Consider the following 22,529-nt stretch of genomic DNA (forward strand, 5'->3'; position numbering starts at 1 on the left):
AGACCACGCCCCTTCCTGTGACATCATACCTACCAGGAGCAACTCCACTCTAGTCACGGCCGTCTGGGAACACATGGTCGGTGCTGAGGGCTGTGCTGGTTAGGAGCTGATCGTCAGAGAGGTAACATGTGGGGAGAGTCATCATGTGTAGGGTGCACGATCCCTTAGGAATTGGAGCTTGAATCCGCTCCCTAGCTGTTGCTAAACTGTGCGATCAGGGCATGCTGGGAGTTGTAGTTTTGCATGTGTGTCACTTCAGCCTGCACATAGTTTGTATCCAGCTTTCCCAGGCTTCTGCACGGTGCTTTGTTTTGGTTGTGCAGCTGTCCTAGAAACTCAGGTGTTGTCCTGTACATGGGTGTGCTGAGTGCCATCATGGCCACCTTGTATGGTGCAGGAACTTACCTGATGCAGTATGGTGATTGGACAGTAGGGGGCAGAGTACACTGGAGGTGTCATACTATAGATCTGGACTATGGCAGTGTGCACTACGCTTTATAGAAGTACAAGGTATATGTGCTATGTATCAAAATACCAGAGTCTGCCATGAGGTATGCAGAGGCGCTAGTGCACACTGCGCAGTACAGCGACTAACAAGCACATTATGTGGCAGAGTATCAAGCATGGGTCCTATTCTCTTGTGTATGGTACCCACTATGTAATGGCACCTGATGGAGAAGACTATGGGGGACATTTATTACGGCAGGCTTTTGCCACCTTAAGGCCCGCTTCACATCTGCGTTCAGGTTTCTGTTCAGCGAGTCGGCTTGGGGACCCCTGAAATGGAAACCTATAGGCATAATAAAGCGGTTATCTAAGAAAACCTGCGGACCTAATATAGGGCTAGTTCACACGTGAACTGCCCGCGCGGGTTTTGACACAGAGAGAGACGCGGCGAGCCGCGTCTCTCTCTTGTCAAAACCCGCCCGCCGCGACCATCGCTGTCGCGGCTTAACCCTCTGCTGTCGGCTCAAATGAATGAGCCGACATAGGAGGGAGCTGCGGGGGACTGAGACAGCGCGGCTTCCGCCTGAAGAAAGGACATGTCCTTTCTTTTCTCCGCTAGCAGCAGCTCGCCGCTAGCGGAGAACAGAAGCCCGGCGGTCTCCATAGACCACCATTATAAGGGGAGGTTTTGGACGCGAAATCCGCTGTCAAAAACCTCCCCTTATACTCACGTGTGAACTAGCCCATAGACTATAATGGGGTCTGTGAGGTTTCTTCTTGGTTTCTTGCTGAAACCTACAGAGTGACGAGTTCTGCAAATAGCACTTTTCCCTCCACGTGTTTCAAAATCGAGCAGAAAACCACATGGACCCCATTATAATCTATGGGGGTCTGCGGATTTCTTTAGGTGACCGCTTTTTTTATGCGGATAAGTTCCTATTCAGGGGGTCCCTAAGCTGACTCGCTGAACGCAGATGTGAATAGGGCCTTAGTTTCCAGGCCCTGTCACTCATAGAAGACAGGGGAAGGGTATGATGGTATATTAGAGCAGTGCTGGCATTGCAGTTTGGAGTATTGGAGCTGTCTTTGGTGCTTCAATGGGTCATTTGCATATAATAAATAAATATCTGCCATAGACACATTTCCATAGGGTAAAACAGCATTACAACCAGCTAGGCCTTACTTATCTACCTGCTACTAATCCACTTCACACTAATGACAGGCTCCCTTTATAAAGTGCCACGTTGTGCAGAGGAGAGGCCGTATGTAATGGTGTGCCTAAAATGTACCAAGTAAGGGAGCCTTCACACGATGTAACGCTGCGCTCATTCTGATCGTAAAAACACGTTCAGAATGAGCGCGTAAAAAGCAGCTCCCATTGACTTGAATGAGAGCCGGCATACGTGCGCTCCCCATTGAAATCAATGGGAGGCTTTTTTTTCCCCCCTATGCTTTCAATGTAATACGCACGTAATGCCGGGTCAAGTCATTGGGAGCTGCTTTTTACGCGCTCATTCTGAACGTGTTTTTACGATCACAATGAGTGTTACATTGTGTGCAGGCTCAGTTAAAGTGCACTTTTTGAGGCGCAGCCAGGTTAGTATATGTGGACCTTTGTTTTGTGTTCGCTTTGTACAGACTCTGAAGCATACAGTGGTACATTGGGGCCCCACTGTAGTGTATTATTTATTATAAATATTGGTTTTCACTTCTTTATAAAGCAGTAAATTGTGTTGTACAAACAAGCCATGACTAAGGGGCCCCCCTTAGTCCCGAAACGTGTAGGCTCTGCACAAAGCACCCCGTTCTGCACACTATGGGAATAATACGATGTATTCCTTGATGTTTTTAGATTGGCCTGTGAACCACGATAAGTTATGCTTTAATTGAACGATTTGGAAGTACTGGAGTGCTGGAGATCTTTTATTCCTCATCGTTCCTATTATGGGGAACTGTCGTGCGCTCAGTACAAGAATCCTGTCGATGCTGTGAAGTCATAGCCCTAGTTTTGCTGGCATAGTCAGTTAATATACTACTTTTATATAGATTGTATATAAAGAGTGAAAAAGAGAATGGGGGCACTCACCAAGGCACTTTTTCATAAAAATGATTTCTTTATTCCATATTCTTAAAACAATAGGGAGAGAACGATGTTACACCAAGGCGATGAAAAAAGGCAACAGCCGTTTCGCATCTATGTGGCTTGAAGAAGTGCTGTTTGCGCGAAACGGCTGTTGCCTTTTTTCATGTTCAGGTTTCTATCTTTATATCCTGTAGGAATACAATGTTCTGGGTCCTGCAGGGTGACATCCTAATAAGTGCATAGGGGCTCTCTGTATTACATGGGTACGTTTTATAACTTTTATTATATGTTCTGGTTCTCATTTCAGAATGGCGGTGTTTGTAGACCTGAATGTTACAAACTGCACAGATGTAAAGAAGTTACAAAGCATTATAGAGATGGCGGCACATCGTAAGTACAACTTGAAGGTTTACCAGAAGCAACTTACAGGACTTATAGAGTTCTTTACTAATCTGAAAGTGTTTTCCATATGTATTACAATAGTGATGTGAAATACCAGATATATAGTGAAAAAGGACAGAGGTGCCTTGTACGGAGCAGTGAAGAATGTGCTTCTTTCTGGTTCTGGCCTGAAATCCATTTTAGCACACTAGTAACAGACTATTCTTTTATCCTACTTTTTTATATAAGATATGTAGCACCCTGCCGTAGTCGTCTTTTTTGTAAAATGCCCCAAGTCTGTGTACTGTGGTGAGATTTTGATGACAATGAATTCCCTCCTGATTTCTGTCAGCTGAAATATTACCAAGATTGTGTGAGGATCCAAATCGCCACCTACACCCATGTCCTCACCTATACACATAAGGCTCCATTCACTCTATCTGCATTGTCCTTTTTACCTTGTTTACCAGAAAACTCCTGGTGCATTTGTATGCTTAAACGGGTTTTATTAAAGATTTTTCAATAAAATACAAAACGAACAAAAAGAAATAAGTCGAGCAACAATGAAGGAGCATATAAGTCAGCAGGCTGGGAAGCCAAAAAGACCCCCCTCCTCATAAACCAAATACAGCCCAACAGGAAAAAGAAAAGGGAATAAGAAGAGGACACAAAACCATCAAACAAACACAAGACAAGGACGAAGAAACCACAAAGAAGACGCAAGAAACAAGGAAAAAAGAGAGACGAAAACAACAGACGGCCATGATACACTCATGCGAAGGCAGTAGAGAAGGCAGACGATTCCTGGAACATAACCCAGGGACGCCATCGAAGTTCAAACCTGGAATAAGCGGGAGAGTCTTCCGCCACCAAAGTCTCCATCCGCTGAATAAGAAGGAACTCCTGGAGGAACTCAAGCAGGGAGGGAGGGGTAGAGCTGCACCAGTGTCTTGGAATAACAGCCCTGGCGGCCGTGAGAAAGTGCCCCAGGAGGTCCTTCTTAATCTCCGACAGCTTGCCAGGGATGACTGACGGAAGCGCCAGCTGAGGAGAGACAGCCACCGAGCGCCCACTGACCCTGGAATACAAAGAAAACACCGCGTCCCAGAAGGGGCGCAGAACGTCACAATCCCACCAAATGTGCAACATGGTGCCCCTAGCGGAGCCACAACGCCAGCATAAGTCCGAAACAGCAGGAAAAATCATATGAAGAAGCACTGGACACCTATACCACCGGGACAGAATCTTATAATTCCTCTCCTGAGCGCTACACGGGAGGGCCATCTTGTGAGAAAGCAGAAAGGACCTGTCCCAATCCGCAGATGACAGACTCACAGGAAGGTCGGCAGCCCAGGCGGCGACGTAGGGGGGGAGTTCCGCCGTGACATCCGAAAGGAGAACATCGTACAATAGCGAAAGAGCACGAGGAGGGGGAGTCCGTCGCCCGAAATAGGATTCTAAAGCCAAGGATGGAGAAGAGAGGCAAGAGGAGAGCGAGAACTGCTTCAAAAAGGACTGAAGTTGGGCGTACTCCAACCACGAGAGGCGTAGGTCAGGGTGAGAGCTACAGAGCTGGGCAAAAGGAAGAAGCGGAGAATCACCCGCCACCTCCTGAAGACGAGTACAATCCGCTCTGTCCCAACAGAGGAACCGATCAACAGAACAGCCAGGGGGGAACATAGGATTGTCGAAGAGGGGAGTCAAAGGGCCCGGGACACGGGCCAAGCGGCCAGAAGAACAAACCAGATCCCACACTTTCAGGAAATGCGAAGGGAGAACGTAAAGGCCAGGGGATTTGGGGCGGAAGTGTGGTGGAATCCATGGCCAAGAGGATAGTGAGGACGATATCAGATCGAATTCGATGGAAACCCACTGCTTATCATGGCGACGGAATTGCCAATCAAACAGACGAAGCAGAACCGAGGCGCGATAGTAAAGGCGCACATCCGGAAGGCCAACGCCTCCCCTATACTTGCGCCGGACAAGAGTACTGAACCCAAGTCTACTCCGAGAGGAGCCCCACACAAACCTCCCAAACAAGGACTGTACCCGAGCTAAAAAAGCGCGTGGAAGAGGGATGGGAAGGGCCTGGAACAAATACAGGAACCGGGGGAGGACATCCATCTTAAGGGCATGAATTCGGCCAAACCAAGAGGGGAGACGAACACCATAAGAACGTAGATCAGTAGCAATGGTATCCAAAAGTGGAAGATAATTAAGTTGGAACAGGGAAGCAGGATCAGGGGAAATGCGGATCCCCAAGTATTTGAAGGAGGAAGGTTGCCACCTAAAAGGGAAAGACCGCGCCAGGAAATCAGCCTCGGAAGAGGGAAGCGAGACATTAAGGGCCTCACTCTTAGACAAATTGACCTTAAAGTTACTAAGGGCACCAAAGCGGGAAAATTCGCGTAAGACAGCCGGAAACGATACCCTCGGTTCGGAGACCTACAGCAGCAGGTCATCAGCATATAGCGCCGCTTTAACCATACGGGATCCTAACTGTATACCGTGGACATCGGGACAACGACGCAGCGCCACCGCCAGATGCTCCATCACCAAAGCAAAGAGCAACGGCGAGAGGGGGCAACCTTGGCGGGTCCCGTTACGGACCGGGAAGGAATCTGAAATCACTCCGTTCGCCCGAACCCGCGCCGACGCATTCCCATAGAGAGCCAAGATCTTGCCCAAAAATCCTGAGCCAATACCGATCTGTGCAAGGGTCTCCCGAAGGAATCCCCAATGGATGCGATCAAACGCCTTTTCGGCATCAATCGAAAGCAAACAAAGAGGACTCTTAGTGGAGCGGGCTACAGAGATGGCAAGAACAGTTTTGCAAACATTATCACGCGCTTCCCGACCCGGGATGAAGCCGACCTGATCACTATGAACCAAAGCTGGCATGAAGGGAGAAAGGCGATTCGCCAACAATTTTCCTGGTGCATTTGTTAAAGGGATCCTATCAGTCAGACGCAATTTTTTGTAGGTACCACGTCGGTATATCCTTAAGAAAGGCTATTCTTCTCCTATCTTTCATCATCTTCTCCGCGCCGCCGTTTGCCTACAATCCCGGTTCTTGACGGTATGCAAATTAGCTCTCTCACAGCACTGGGGGCGTCCCCAATGCTGCGAGAGAACTCACTCCAGCGCCGCCTCCTCTTCTTCAGCAGGGTCATCTTCAGCCTCTTCTTCCGGCGATGGCTTGTAACTTGTAGAGAACACAGACTGCGCATGCCCACAGGCCACGAGAAAATGGCCGCTTGCACAGTATTGTAATGGCCATTTTATCGTGGCCTGTGGGCATGCGCAGTCTGCTCTGTCCGAGGCCTAGAAGTTATAAGCCACTGCCGGAAGATGTGGCTGAAGATGATGCTGCTGAACAAGAGGAGGTGGCGCTGGAGAGAGTTCTCTCGCAGCATTGAGAACGCCCCCAGTACTGTCTGAGCGCTGGGGCCTGCCCCAGTGCTGCGAGAGAGCTAATTTGCATACCGTCAAGAATCGGGATTGTAGACGAACGGCGGCGCGGAGAAGACGATGAAAGGTAGGAGAAGAAGAGTCTTTCTTCAGGCTATTCCGACGTGGTACCTACAAAAAACTGTGTCTGACTGATAGGATCCCTTTAAAGGGGTTTTCCTGGACTTGTATATTTATGACTTATCCTTAGTATAGATCATCAATAAGATCTGACACGCAGGATCTCCACTGATCACAGCTGAAGAGGTTGTGACTATCATGCACCCTGGCCACCTCCTTTATAAAATTGAGATAATATTCATTACTCACATGGCACAGCAGCAGCTCAGTCCCATTCAAATGAATGGGGCTGAGCAACAATATTAAGCACAGCCCCCACGATATGTACAGCATTGTGCTTGGTATTCAGTAAAAAAAATTGCAGTGCTCACCCAAATGCTGTGGCATCTTCAACCTGGAGATCTGCGTTGGACCCCCACTGATCACATATTGATAAGCTATCCTACGGATAGGACATCAATATATAAGTTCCAGAAATTCTCTTTAAATGGATGCCATAAATATGTATGTGTAGACTGCAGTCACAGTCCATATGTCACTTTCCAAGCCAGGTAAGATGTAGACTATGATGTATTTGGTTCCATTCAAGGTCTTCATAATAACATTGCAGCTGATAAGTCAGGATGGACATTTGTCATCGGAGTCTCTCTGTTGTGTGACATTGGCCTCACATCATACTAAATATCATCATACTATATATCATGCTAAATCATATCTAGGCATAAGAATTGCTATGGTGAGGAAAACAAATACTCCTGACAACCAGATTTGTGTTTCCTGTCCACCATCTATATAGATCCTGGTGTCACTTGGTGCCTGTACTATACTGCATTATTTTCCACAATGTGCGGCCTCCGCCATACTCTGGTTTTGCAAAACCTTATACTGGCCAAATGTCACCATCTGTATTCTAGTTAAAACTTACTGACCCCATTGAACCATACAGTAATCTATGATCTTTTCAGTAGATCTGTGGGGATCTGGGTATTGTAAGAACAGTCATAATTGCATCATTTATTAATGGGGATTTTTTTATTTTTATTAAATCATTTATTTATTTATTTTTACCTCTTTAGTTGGTTATTCAGCGGTTGCCATAAACCATGTAGCAGAGTTTGAAAAAAAGAAAGCGGTAAGATATTACTAAAGATATTAATAGATGGTTACACAGGCTGCAACAGAATACAATAAAAAATAAATAATTCCTTCTGTTTCCATTTTTTCATCTGTTTTCTTTTAGGAAATTGGGAAACCTATTTCTACCAAAGATCTGTTTCCATCGCCGCCTACTGTTCAGGTATTGCCGTGCTATCGTAGGCCATACAGTTTTAAAGGGATTGTGCAGTTTCAGCAAATACGTGTTATTGTTTGTATATTGAAAAGTTCTCCAATATATTTTCTGTATTAATTCCTTAAGGTTTTCTAGATCTCTGCTTGTTGGCATTCTCTATTTCTAGTGGGTAAAAATCAGTCCATGGTCATGTGATAGACATTCAGGTGCATGGATCCTTATAAGACAGACGTCTGAGTGCTGTCCATAACTTACTGTGTATAGGGGCCTTACAGCTATCCTCTAACCACAGATATTGGGGTTCAATATCCTTTACGAAGTGTGCATGTTTAGGACTAGGTTGGTGGAGCTGTTTGCTGGACAAGCTTTAGGTTGGCAGCTTTCTTATCTGGCTGCTTTTTCCATGCAGACAAATAATAATTTGGCTTTTTTTTTTGTCTTTGTGTTTCCTACAGGGAAAATCAACTCCAATAAAAATTCTTACAAGGCTAACTATTATAGCGTCAGATCCTTCACACTGCAACGTCTTGGTATGTAGTATTTTTCTTTTGGATTTATCATGTATGTTACCAACCCAACAACCTGCTGATCTGCACAGGGTATACATTTGTGCCCTCCTGTATACCATGACGTCTTCTAGCAGGATAGCATTTTCCATGAACTTCTCTAATCTTGTCTGTTGCAGTCATGTCTACCAAAATGGGTGGCTCTAAACTGTTAAGTTTTTGTAGCTACTAAAATGTAATTCTTTCCATATGTTTACATTGCCTTGTATTACTTTTTCTATTTGTCCAGAAAAGAGTAATTATAGAAGCTCCTGGAGATTAATTATATCTTGTTATTGTTGTGTAGCCTTGAGCGGTACAATACATTGTGATAACCGGGACTAAGATGGAAAATAAAACTGCCATTGTTTGCAAATTCCTAATTATTGTTACAATAGTGATTGGCGGCACTGGATTGTAAAGAAATACTCCAGCATGGAGACGTCTCTGCCAGTGTGTATGGTGTATCTGCACTTACTACCAGTCCTTTTTCGCATTTCTTGTTATCACCCACATTCTGTTTTAAGTTGCTAAGAAATGACTTAAAGCGAAGGCCACACAATTCCATGTGCTGCAGCATTTCTACAGGGAATCTTTGCAGTGTGTTGTCTTGCAAGATACAGTGTGATATCCTAATAGGATGTTTGACTGCAAACATAGCAGATAGCGGAGCAAGTGAAACCCCGCCCACCATTGTGCCGAGAAATCCAGGAAGTGAAGAGAGCACAGAGCCTGCAGGTTGCAGAACAAGAGTTATGGGAATACCCCTTTAAGTCGCACCGTGAGGCTGAGGCCCCACATTGCAGAAACACAACAGTTTTTTTTGTCACCCCCCTTTTGAGAGTGGGGTGAGCAGAAAGGAAAACTATAAGGGTATATTCACAGGCGGAAACCTTTTCCGGCGTGTGAATTTTTTGTGCAGCCAGCCACAACAGGATGCTGGTACCAAATGATGGGCCTAATCGGGAGTGAGGAAAAAAAGCAAATAGGAGGCCTTTTTGCAGGCGGATTCTGTATCAATATCCGCCTGCAAAAAACTCAGTGTGAACTAGCCCTAAATGCTTCCTTAATATTTCCCATTCCTTTTGTAGCTACTGCTAGGATTGGCTCAAAAACTAAAGCAAAATCTGCAACAAAAAAATCAGCTTTTCTGCAACGTGGGGCCACACCCTGAAAGTGTTTTCTCTGCAGATTTTAGTTGCAGGATATGGATAAGATTTGCTTTATCCACTGTAGATTGCCAGAGTTTGTAGTGGCTAACCTGCTATAATCATGGACAACTCCTTAAAAATATAGCCATATGCAAGGGCAGTATATTATAGTGAGAGGTCCTTACTACTAGTAGACAAAACTGCACAAAGACTGTTGTACACTTAGTTGCTACCAATGCTGCAAGAATACACTGGCCTCATAGTTTAAGTCTGGCTGTATTCGTAAGCACAGCTCTTACCTGCCTCTTTCCACCCCTCATGCATTTGTTGACAGGCTGATGTGTATACATCCAGTAAAAGCAACATATCACTCACTGTCCCGAGGGGTGGGCAAGGTGAGTGTTCTGTTAGTGAATGCAGGTGCTAGTAGTAAGGAGCTGGATCTGTAATATGCTGCTTTACATAAAGCTGTAGAACAATATTCAATATACAGCTCTGTATGTGCTATTTTTATTCAGTATTTATTATCAACTCTTTTTTTTGACAGAGATCGACCTCCCCTGTCACCAGGCTATATGATATTGTGGCAGTCTATCCTAAAACAGAGAAGTTGTTCCATGTAAGTACTTTACTTATAAAGTCTCCAGATTCAGATGTTGCAGATTTGTTTGAGAACTTCAGATGAATATAATCACACAATGCAAGATTTATTTATTTTTTGTTTAATACAGAGTGTGTATAAATAAATATATATATATATATATATATATATATATATATATATATATATATATATTGCTCTATTTTTTTCTAGAATCATTAATAGAAAATTATACTAAAAATGATGCATTTTTGTGCATAATTTAGTTCTCATTTCATAATCAGATGAATACACGTGAGGCTTAAATGGTCACTAACTTTTTGACATACTGCATAAACTGTAAGCCTTGTATATGAATCCTTGCAATATATCTTCTCTTATATCTTTTGCTCTGAAAATCCCTGCTATAGCCACCTCCAGTAAGACTAGTAGTCACCTGACTCAGATAACACGTGTCAAGGGGCAGGAGTGAGCAGAGAAAGAGAGAGGACAGAAGAAACATACGTTTCTATATATGTCATGCATCTGAGCGAGACAGACCATTATAGAGCAGATTCTCTACTTTCTGTGTACAGAGTATGGAAGCTAGTGTTCAGCCAACAGATCAGAGAGAAATGCAAACTACTACTAGTCTGGAGCTGCTAAAATTAGCAATATAACTCTTATAATGGAGTAATGATGTGATAGGTTGTCACAGAAGACAACAAAAGCCATTGTAATGTATTCAAAAAGTTGAGATAACCCTACTTGCCACAATGCAGATGATACGGTATTTTGTGTTGTCAGTGTTGTCTGTATATACATTATGGGACAGTGAAGTTACGAGGAGGCAGGTACTCCTAGCAACATAGATCACTACAAAGCAAAGAGTTTGTTCTTCAGACCAGATCCAGTCTGAAAAAAAAAAATACAAGTTAACACTTATACATCAGTATATAGCCAAAAATGTTTGAAATGGACATATTCTGCATCTTTGATAAAGAAAATGTGTTCTGTATTCTTCTGTCTCCTTACGTCAGGCTGCGTGTACCAGTATCGATGTGGATTTGATATGCATCAACGTAACAGAAAAGTGTCCCTTCTTCTTCAAGAGACCACCAATCAATGCTGTAAGAAAAGTCGTCAATGTATCTGTCCATTTAGCACTTACTCAATGGGGCTCTAGTGTCATGGCTTCTGTGTGTCATGGCTTCTGTGTGTGTCCCTCTCCCTTTTTTTTACACTCTTATATGTATGTATTTTTGTCTTATGGTTTCTACACCCCTATTTTTCAGGCAATTGCGAGAGGGATCTTTTTTGAGTTAATTTACACGCCAGCGATCAAAGATTCCACTTTAAGACGATATACAATTTCTAATGCCCTAAGTTTAATGGAAGTCTGCAAAGGGAAGGTAAGAAATGGTCAAGTACTGGCTGGCATGTAACTACTAAAGATTTTTTTTTATTTTTTTTCATTTTTGCTTTTAGGTTTTAAAATGGTAAAAATAGATGCTTTAAATAATAATGACTTGAGGATGAAAAACTCAAATGATGATATTAAAATGCATTTTAGCCTTAAGCACTTGTGCTCGTACAGCCATGCTGGTATATTCAGCGGCAGGTGAAAACCACAGGCTCTTACTGCTGTGGAATGTCATTATTGTTAATGTCCAACTATGGCTTCCAGTTAATGGATTACAGCCCCCCCGATGCACATTTTGGATAACAACCTTAACACTTGGCACTGCTGAATTTATCTATTTGGGCCAAAAAACCTCTCAGACGCTTCTGTAAGTTTCTGCCTATGGCAATTACAGTTTGGCATGGTGGCCTTTGTGTGCGGAACCTTCGAAAGGAATTACATTTACTGCAACTTAACCTGAGCAGTCTACGTGCTGGGTAACACGCAACCCATAAACAGCACTGGCTATAGATGCCATTTATACTGGGCATGGAATAAACTGCTCCTCCTTGGCTGATATACTATATAATATCTAGGTAGTATTGGATAATAAGCGTATTACTCGTAGTAAGTAGTATACCATTGCAGATCTTCACATAGGACTGTCAGAGGTTGTGAGGACTAAGGGCTTCAATTACTAAAATATGGCCCCATATATGGTTTAATAGATTGGTGACAAGATTGATGTTCTGGGAAAGACCAGTGTGTGAGTTAATACTTGTCTGAAATATTCAGTAACCTAATTGCAATGGAATAAGAAAGTCAGGGCTGTGGAGTCGGTAGGCCAATCCATAATAAATAATAATAATTGTATAATATAACTAAACAGGATCTTTCACCATTTCCACCAATTCAGGTTCTTGGCATCTGTTAAGTCACTGCTCCACTGAATCCAGCATAGTTGGAAATTTTTCTGTAGCCCCCACTATTCCTGAGCAACAAGCGCAGTTAATTTTGGTGCCTGATATGCTATTTACGCTCTGTAATGTCAGAAGGGTATTGTCAGGCAGGGGGTGTGATTCAGAGCTCCAATCAGAGGCAGCCAGTGTCAGAGCTCAGAATCACACCCCTTGTTTATTCCTGCCTGACACCACCCTCCTAACATTACAAAGTCTGAATAGTATATCGGACACCAAAACTAACAGCACTGATTGCTCAGAAATAGTGGTGGCTAGAGAAAAAAATCCAACTATGTCAGAATTAGTGCAGTAGCAGCTAATGTAGCTGATATAAAGAGCTAAATTTATTGGAGGTAATCAGAGTTCTTTTTTTAAAATATATATATATTTTTTTTATTTGTTCATTTTTTCCAAGTCCGATATCACTCAAAATTGGTCTCTAATCTCCCAATGAGTAGAGGTCCCAGAGGTGCCTTGGTCACAATATTCTTTTAAGGAGTCAGTTACATTTTGATAACCTATACTGTATGCCACATATCTTTTTATTTTTATGGAGCGAGTTACATTGTGGATTGTTGTTCTGGCTTGGAGTGGGCTGTATAAAATATTATAGCAAGTCTTACTGAGTGTATTGGCGTGGACAGTGCGGTCTCATGAAATTGAGACAGTTGAGTCCATAGGTATCATACGTGGAACAAAACTTGGTAGCGGAGTATAAAATATAATCGTGGGAAATAGTAACTTTTACATTGACAACCTGTTTTCTTTTTTTCTTTTAGAATATTGTTATATCTAGCGGTGCCGAGAAGGTAAGATCACCAGTTTTGCTTCACACTTTATATGTCACACGTGTACAGTTATGAGCGTGAACAGGGATTTTTTTTGTCTTTTTAAAAGGACATTAACCCTTTCCTGCTTTTTGCGCTATACATATGTTCAGTTGGAGCTATTTTGCACATTTTGTACAGGATGTAAATTTTTTCCAAATTCCTATGAACATAAAGTGATTGATAATATTTTTTCTTTTGTAGTCGTTGGAACTGAGAGGTCCATATGATATTGCCTCCTTGTATCCTTTAAAAGCAGATATCCCTGGAACTGGTATATTTTCAACATAAATTCTACAGTGGAATTTTGCTGTAGAATACAGACAAAATGAGAAAATTTATTAAGATTAGCTTTTTTTTTTTTCAGTTCAGGCACACCACCTATGTGCCAGAAATGAAATGTACGTCAGTCAGGAGCTAGCGTACATTTCAGGTATAATTGGAGTAAGTTTCAAAAAAGGGCCAAAGGCTTAGCCCATGACCATAATATTGAAGCATGGCTGTGACTTCTTGTCAATGCTCACTTATGTAAATGGTCTGTTGTAAGCTCTCCGCTCTGTATGATCCTGTTATAACACAATCTGTGGCTGAATTTAAAAAAAAATAAAAAAGTTTTTTTACTTAATCCTGAGTCTCATCGGACACATCTGTCCTGTTCCCAGCACCTGCAGTTTTCAGCAGTGAAGCCAGAGATATACACCCCCGCATCACTGAACATGCACTTGAAGTTCAAAGTATCCACACTGAAGCTGAGATGTACTCCTCGGATTTCACTGAAAAACTGCATTGGCAGGGAGAGTTCACCCGATAACTGATGTGGCGAACATCACAATTGTAGCTCTGTAGCAGCAATGGTGGGGACCCATCCAGTCAGAGACAGGGACACAGTATCTGGTGCACACAGGTTTATGTGGAAAAACAGCAAAATAAACAAACCTTCACTTCAGGTACAGAATAAGCAAAATAAAATGCAGCCTTAACTTTAAATGTCAAACAAAACCCTGCTTGTCCGAGCACTAACTAAACAGTATGACACTCACTATACGTGTGGCTTACTACCAACCACACAAATGTATGGTCTCCCCAGACTCTCAGTATTTCAGGACAGACCCAGGCACCTCCTCTCGCTCCCAGGATCTGCGCTGAAGTGCAGGCTTTGCAGTCTGTTATGGCTCAATAACAAGCCCAGGACCCACACCTGGGGCTCAGGCCTACTCCAGACCCGCACTGGACCACACATATGTCAGAAACCTGCAGGAGATATACAGGGACTCCACCACTCTGCCTGTCACCTTTTCACAATGAGGATAAAGCTTTTTTACTTTTAATATGGCTTCATATTGCGTTATAACAGGGTGATTCGGGATGCTAAACCCCAGATCTATAAGGGCATGTGGGTGGTTTAGTGTCCCAAATTGTCCTGACAGGTTTCCTTTAAATTGGTCCATGTTAGCCAAACTATATAGCAGTGGTTTCCAACTAGTGGCTCCTAGATTTGTGACTTGACAATATTGAAGACCTATCCGGCCCTAAACAGTGCCAGTTTGGATGGTATACTACCAGTATATGTTTGCTTGGTTTTTTTTATTTCATTTATTGTGCCTCTTCTTATAACCATTTAGTTTTCATTATTCTGTGTAAAATTCTGAACCCAGTATTAGAGGATTGCTATTTGGACTGTCCGAACAGTCGGCCAAGGCTGCCTTGGCTACAAACTGTCGAGCTGCCCTTCTACATGGTGGTAAGTTGCCTTTGTGCATTATTCAGAGAAATCCATTGGAAATTATTTTTTGATATGTCATGATCTATAAGTGCAACATATCGGTGACCCGCACTGATCCCAGGACGTAAAGAATCTATAGATCTCTGTGGTAATGAGAGAGTTCAGTCCGGATAAGCAGAGGAAATACATGTTTTCTTGTCTTACTGATTGTGTTAGTTATTGCCAGCAGGGGGGGCCATAATCGCACCTTCTCACTACTTGGACTGGTCATGAAATAACATGAGGAAGTATCTTCTCTTTGTTCCTCTGTTATTCCTCCTAGAAGTATATGAATATATTCACCCCTGCATGTTACCATATGGGGGGCCTCTGTAGAGTCTTAATATACCCGCGCAGTACTGACAGTGTCACACAGTGTACAGACACTCCCATGTGACAAGAGGAATGGTACGGGTTTTCAATTTATTAGAAATATTCAGGAGGAATAACAGAGGACCGGCACTACAGAGATATGGGAGAAGCTGCTGCAGAATTGGTATTTTATGGGGAATGCCAGTCAGAAAGGTGACATAACTGCACTGATGCCAATTACGGAGCGTATCCGTGGTCCTTGAAAGACAGACATGATGTAGAGGGCGGCCATGTCTTGTTCCTGAATTGAGCCACCATTTTACTTTTCTTGCTCTGCAGGTGGCTGACCCCGCCCCTAAAATTAGCCACACCCCATTTAACCATGTGGTTGCTGTCTGCAGAACACAGCTCTTGTCAGTGAGTGGAGCCAAAGCGGCTGACTGAAAAGAGCCGCAAATCCCATTACTGATGGAGGAGGCAGAGTCAGGACAGGGCTTTACACTATGGGTTTTGTTCAATCTTTGTGTCAGCCTGACAGGATTTCTGGGTTGGTTGCTCCAATACCAGAGAATAGTGGAGTAGCTGAGAAGAGAGCTTGTGCTGCTCCTCCATCTTCTGGTGTTAGTACAGCCATGTCTGCCTCAGAAATCCTGTCAGGTTAATGCACAGCATGAGCAGAAACCAGCAGCCAGTCTGACAGGATACCTGAGGTGGTGCCATTAGTTCTACTAATACCAGAATATGGTGGAGCAGCACAACCTCTCTTCTCAGCTACTCCGCCATAGTTACCTCAGAAATCCTGTCAGGTTATTGCACAGCATGAGCAGAAACAAACAGCCAACCTGACAGGATTTCTGAGGTGGTGACCATGATGGAGCTGCTGATAAAAGAGGTTGTGCTGTTCTTCCATCTTCTGATATTAGTGCAGCCATGTCTGCCTCAGAAATCCTGTCAGGCTGATCCACAACCTGAACAGAATCCAATTGTTAGTCCAGACCCACCTCTGCCCCTCCATCAGCAGGGTCCCCTCAAGGATGGGAAGAGCAGTGGCAGCCATTTTTTTTTCCTTATATGTTTGTCTTTTTTGTTCCCAGATAACCATTTTTATTTTTTTTAACTTGAGTCCAGCCAAGTACAAAAGAATAATCCTATATTGTCAGTCACATATAATACAAGTGTAGAAAGAAAGGGAACAAACCGAAAAGTAGTAAATACAGAATATAACCTGGTTAAATCACCGATCCAAGGCGCTTCCATCAATGGGTGTCCAGCAGATGAAATATCATGGAATGGTTCTGGCCATACATACAAAGAACATGGCCGACATGGTTGTTCATCATATGAGAGCATGAATAACCCATACAAGCAGTTACAGTGGGATCTAAACATAAGAACAATATTAACAGAGGTCAGACAACCCCTGACAAAATGGCAAAAATTCATTCATGGCCTAAATTTAGGATAGGCCATCGTGATTAATTAGTGGGCCCAACTTTCAGTACCCCTTTACTAACCAGCGGTGCCGAGAGTCCTTTTGCTCCAATGAATGCCACGGCGTCTGTGTTGTATATTCAGGCACAGCGCCACTTCTGTAGGTGCCAATATGTCTGGTACTACATCTTGGCTCCAGTCAGGAGAGTTTATTGAGGTCTGAACCCCTTTATTCTGCTGACTGGTGGGGTTTTGACCACCACTATTTCACTATGATCCCATCCCCTTTAGAAATAGGTTTATTTCATACGTGTTGTTTGCCATTTTGTATGACTTGCCGATAAGAGTGCCATAAGGGACACTCCGCAGCATTGAGAACATTTCTAGGATATCGTTCAAGTCCATTTATTAATCGACCTTACACTTGAAAGAAATAGACCTGTAAAAAGAATATATCCCTGTCTGACGGGCTTTGCTTTTTTGTTTCTATAGTTGGCCAGCATTATAGTGATATGTTGTATCTTCTGCACCCTATAGCGCTTTCCTATGCTACCATCATCTGCCCTGCTGCGTCTCCTCCTTTCTATGCTCTGTGCCCATCTCCTTGATATGGGATATATGTATACTAGTAGCAGAACACCCAAGGACAGTGTAGTGTACTGATGCCCCAAGGCTGTGATCTGTGGGGGGGGGTTCATATTGTGTCTTATACTTTAGTCTAATCTTTTTATACAAAAGTTCCATGTTAGTAAGTGGAAGACAAGACATATTTTAATGGTGTGTTTTCAACTTCAGAAACAAGAAAGACGGCCTTTGGTATCACTTATACAGTGAAAAAAACACAGGCTAAAGAAGATGAAGCGGCAGAACCAGCCTTCAAGAAAGCGAAGAAGGAGTAAAGTTTGTCTGTATCATCCAGCCTGTGAAAGGAGTCCTCTAGAATATAATGCAAGAAGATGGGATCAACGATCTGTGACTTAATTTGCCATCTGACCACCATTAAAGGGGTTTTCTGGCCCCAAATACGGTCAGTATGTAATCCTTGGGGGAGTCTGGCACTTGCACCTCCTCACAAATCAGCTGTTACAGCAGCCTTCGGGTACCAGAAGCTGGTGCAGTGGGTGCGATTGCATTCAGGTCGTAGTAGAAGCGGCACTCAAATTCCTTAGAACCATCTCTATACAGTGGACAGTGTTGGAGCAACTGATCTGTACAGGGTCCGGGCATCGGACCCCATGGATCACAGTATGAAAAATCCATTTAGGGCTGGAAAACCCCATTGAAGATCAATGGCACAACTTGCCATGTCATTTATTTTCTCGAAAAACTTGGCAAATGATAGATCGTAGTCACGTCACTAATATGTGTCTGTAAGTTGCAGTGTGCCGGACAGAAACAAAGGCTCACACAAAGAAAAGTTTAACAAATTTATTGCTAAACAATATATATATATTTTTTTTTCTCATGAAACCATAAAACAATAACGGAATTGTTGAGATTTCTTTATTTTTTGATTAAATATTTTACTCAAAATCCCATCTGTGTACTGGCTTAGTTTTGTGGCTTCACTCTGTCAAGATCCTGCATGAAGACGTTTGTCCAGGATTAGATAAATATGGAAACAGCGCCACCCCTATCTGTGCATTTTGCCTGGTATTACAGCTAAGTTCCATTGAATTGTATGAGACTGAGTTGCAATAACTTGTACAACCTGTGGACAGATGTGGTGCTGATTTTTGGGAAAAAAATATATATTTTTTTAATTCTGGACAACACCTTTAAGGATTTAGAACAGATTTAAGTATGATGTGCCCGTTTTATTACAGATGCACAAAAAGCTTAGCGTGATGTCAACTTGCTGCTTGTGACCACTGACCGTGGTGGCTTTACACAAGTGCAAGATTAATGCTGTTTTAAGCTGTTTCATAGATTTCAATAGTACAGGAGAGCAACGTATTACAAAGTAATCACCACTAGGTGGCACACATTGATTAACCTTGATCATACTGCTCATCATCCATACCATGAGAGATAGATTAGGTATACATGTTACAGTTTTGGCCTTTAAAACAAATAATCACCGCTATGCCGGATCACTACTCAAGATCAGAGGCTTACTGAGTACATGTCAAGCACCAGAAGTCCTCCATGATGCTCGTAGATCCTCACTAGCTTAGTTTATTATAAGACCATGTAAAATTAGATACATAAGATATTCTGTATTAGGTTATAACTCAGTTTGTTCCATTCTTTGTCATTATTTGGTACAGTATATAAAGTCAAGACTTTAGTCATAAATATAGGAAATCAATACAAAATGTACAGAAAATACAATCCTAATATACAAAAGGACCTTCCAAGTACAAACGTTTCCATTTGCAATGCATTGCATTTCTTTCTAGTCTCATCTGGTGTCTTAACCAACCATACTGTCACTGTCATTGCTTAGGGCTTAGAACCCCGATGTCCCCGAGGACATTCTGGGGTTCTAGACCGTTTCATTGCCTCTATAGCTTGCAGAGCATTCTATATGTGTGCATGAATACCACTGGTGTCCCTTATACTATGCATACCTTATATCACTTGGTTTCCATTTCACTCAGTTATAAGGGGAAATGTTGACCAAGGCTTCGTTGATTTCTATTAAAGAGGGACCCTTCACCAACTCCAGTTCTTTATATTCTTCAATAAGGCTTACTCCACTGATTCTGGAGCCATTGACATTTTCTCTAGCCCCGACCATTCTGGAGCAATCGTTGCCATTATTTTCAGTACGACTCTGCTCTCTTGTCGGGTGGGCGGTATCTGGTAGGATAGACCTGGGCAGCATACTAGACAATAGAGAACATAATTGTTCTAAAAGTAACAGAAATGATTGCTTGGGAATAGAGGGGACCAGTAAAAATAATTCGAGCTGTCAGATTTAGTGGTCCGATGCCTATTAAAGAATGTAAAGAGTTGGAGGTGGTGAAAAGTCCTCTTTAAAGTAACACATCAGGCATATCATATACTGTCTTATATGTATATGGGTAATACAAGACTCTTAGATAGACCTGTGTCAGCACTAGATATTGTCCTAAGTGTATCTTTATAGGATGCATATTAAGGGTACACCAGTAGGGTCTACTCATTGTGCTTCTTGCTGAAGAAAAGACCTTTACTTTCATGTATCCTTTTTGCTACACTGTAGCCCAAGATGAAGAAGCACAATAATGACTCTTCTGCCACAAATCCCTTCCTTACAAGCTACATATAGGGGTTTAATAAGGAAAGAAACTATCATCTATAGTTTCTGTCTTCTTCCAGATCCAGGTTCTTTTGGACGCATCCGGCGCTTCTGCTCAAACTCTTTCATGAGTGAGTCTGAAGTGTCACAAAGATGTTATCCATGTCAAGATCACTGGCTCAATGGATAAAACCCCTCTTCTTACTGACGTTACATTTGTCTCCATTATAGGTTCAGTAGCTCCGCTGGATAGGCAGCCACAAATACATAGGGCCTGACCCATTGCAGAAGCTTTACGTTTCCAAACATACAGCCAGGCATACTTCCCGGCTTGACCTGCTGTTAGTCATGTCCATATCCAACACAATGGTAAAATTCCATAGTGTGGAGTTTTACTTGTACATATAACATATATATGTGCGTCATCTATATATGCAAGCAGAACTGTATCAATCAGGCAATAAAGGTGTCCTTTTTTTTGCTGTTCTGGACACAAGAAATGTTGCCGTCATGGAATTAGTATAAAGCGCAATAGTAATGCAGACCTTCTAAACAAAAATACATAAATAAATACATAAATAGAATAAAACAGTAAAAAGTGCAAAAAGTTTCAAATAAATAATATGGAATAGTCCTATCTCAAAGCATGTAGCAAAAAATTAAAAAAAAGAAAAAGTGCCTTCTCAAAGTGATGCTCTGTGGTAGCATGGTCAGAATTTCTGCATGTCGGAGTCCTTGTATGACTTGTCCTGAAGGTTGCTGAATATCTCTTTTGCTCCGTTCTGCCACTGGAGGACAAGTTCCATCGGTGTCTTTCCCGCCTGTCAGCATGATATGAAAGTAATTCAGTTAGACAGGAAAATACTGAAATCCTTGACGCGTTTTAAGTCTTTTTTTATTCTATTAAAGCAAGTAACATATATTTACGATATGTTCCTATAGACTAGCTAAGGAGCTAGGCACTGCACCTAAAGTGGTGTATACCTGATACTTAAGATTGAAGCTCCACCTGATCCACGCATATTAGATGGTCGTCTGAAGATGCCAAGTTCAGCCAACATTCGTCTACTCTGTATGGACTGCTTTGTACATTGCTAAGGCTACATAATTTCATATGGAAATAGCACAGAATGTAATGAATAAGAACTGACTGGAAGAACTTACACAATTTTTGATGGTTAAGTTGGCTCCATACATGATCAAGAGTCTCATCATTTTGTAGCGGTTTAGTCTCACTCCGTCATGCATTGGTGTGTCTCCTTCCTGCAGAACCCATAATATTAGTGTTACTACAGATTTTGGCATTTGTGATCATTTGTTACAAATGTCTTGTGTAAACATAAACTGATACAATGTCCTATTCGTCTCACCATCTATTTGTTAACTTTGTTCTGCTGACAAATGTGCCAAAACGTTTCCACATTTTGTGGTGTGCAATGGGCTTTTCAACATATAAACAACTTATGGAAGAAACTTTGTATTATATCTTATTTCAAAAAAATCTGAGTTATTTTGTGCATAGAAGTCAATGGAGAGTGGAGGGAGAGGCTGGAGGAAAATACACTGAAATAATTGCTGCTGCTCCAGTCTGTAAGCGAGGGCTAGCTGTTTTGACACTGCTATATCTTCCAAATAAGATACTTCACTGCACAGGATTAAGTTAATAAATCATTTAGCCTTGTCTTCCTCCTCCGCTTTCCATAGACTTCTGTGTGTGAGGTGAATGTGGAGACCATAAACAGACTGATGAAAAGGAGGAGGAAAGTAGTAAAGAGGATGCAGAGCTTCAAACAGCTGATCGGTGGCAGATCCCCACTTATCTATGGATAGATCTTCAATATTTTAGTCCTGAAAATTCCTTTAAAGTCTGAATAATAAACTGATGGGACATTTTTGTATATTTTAGCCATTGTAATGCAAGCACACAGAGCTATAAACTCTTCTCATTGTCTAACAATTGTTTGCTTTGATCTCCCTGCAGGTTTGTTCTCAGTAAGTAAACTCCAAGTTCACAATGATGAGACTGAGAAAACTGAAAATTTTCTTACCCGATCTTTGGCATTTAAGTCGGCTTCACACGCAATGAGATGTTCTGCGCAGTCATACTGTCCTGTCCTTACTGCGACATGTAGGGGAGTACTTAACAACTGCAGAGAGGGAAAGAGCACGGAGACACATGACAAACCGTACCTAGGCTTAGCTCCATTAGGGAAAAAATAGATACTGTAGGATATCCATAGCACATGAGTTTGCAAATGTATAAATAACTGAGTATGAAAACCAATAAGAGGTCATTTTAAGATTTGTACCTTTTCAACTGTAACACCATCTGGCTGAGTATGGGAAATTATTTTAGAATGATAACAGTATGTTCACACACAACAGATTTGACTGTCAAATCTGCTCTCACATGGATTTCTTCAAGGTTCTTTTATATCAATGGGACAGTCACAAAACTGTCTGCAACCAATCGTCTACATGTGAATATGCCGATAGTTCACCGTTCTAGGACACACATGTAGTAAAGAACTATCACCCAATCGATTCTTCCTCTGACTAATGGCATTTACTAGCAATTATTTTACATATTGACTTTTTATT

General features: G+C 42.2%; 2 protein-coding genes across 2 annotated transcripts in view; one reads left to right on the top strand and one right to left on the bottom strand.

Moving 5' to 3' along the window:
* RPP30 (ribonuclease P/MRP subunit p30) lies at window positions 1-18,167 on the top strand. Its single transcript, XM_075257980.1, has 12 exons — window positions 1-121; window positions 2,838-2,920; window positions 7,519-7,574; window positions 7,683-7,739; window positions 8,189-8,263; window positions 9,977-10,048; window positions 11,050-11,139; window positions 11,305-11,421; window positions 13,150-13,179; window positions 13,402-13,439; window positions 14,859-14,938; window positions 17,498-18,167. The coding sequence occupies exons 2-12, from the start codon at window positions 2,839-2,841 to the stop codon at window positions 17,599-17,601; spliced, it is 801 nt and encodes a 266-aa protein (XP_075114081.1). The 5' UTR covers window positions 1-121; window position 2,838; the 3' UTR covers window positions 17,602-18,167.
* The window catches only part of ANKRD1 (ankyrin repeat domain 1), a 10,756-nt gene continuing 6,342 nt past the window's right edge, over window positions 18,116-22,529 (bottom strand). Inside the window, exons 7-9 of the mRNA XM_075257978.1 lie at window positions 21,977-22,075; window positions 21,093-21,191; window positions 18,116-20,749 (exon numbers count right to left, since the gene is read on the bottom strand). Of these exons, the coding sequence (XP_075114079.1) occupies window positions 20,639-20,749; window positions 21,093-21,191; window positions 21,977-22,075 (309 nt within the window). The 3' untranslated portion in view covers window positions 18,116-20,638. The remainder of the gene's footprint in view (window positions 20,750-21,092; window positions 21,192-21,976; window positions 22,076-22,529) is intronic.

The sequence above is a fragment of the Leptodactylus fuscus genome, chromosome 10, assembly GCF_031893055.1.
Source record: "Leptodactylus fuscus isolate aLepFus1 chromosome 10, aLepFus1.hap2, whole genome shotgun sequence".
Taxonomy (NCBI): Eukaryota; Metazoa; Chordata; class Amphibia; order Anura; family Leptodactylidae; genus Leptodactylus; species Leptodactylus fuscus.

Coding starts and splice junctions, on each gene's coding strand:
- RPP30 (XM_075257980.1), top strand. CDS start 2,839: ATGGCGGTGTTTGTAGACCTGAATGTTACAAACTGCACAGATGTAAAG. Junction 13,440..14,858: donor CCATATGATATTGCCTCCTT/GTATCCTTTAAA, acceptor ACCCAGTATTAG/AGGATTGCTATTTGGACTGT. Junction 14,939..17,497: donor AGCTGCCCTTCTACATGGTG/GTAAGTTGCCTT, acceptor TTTCAACTTCAG/AAACAAGAAAGACGGCCTTT.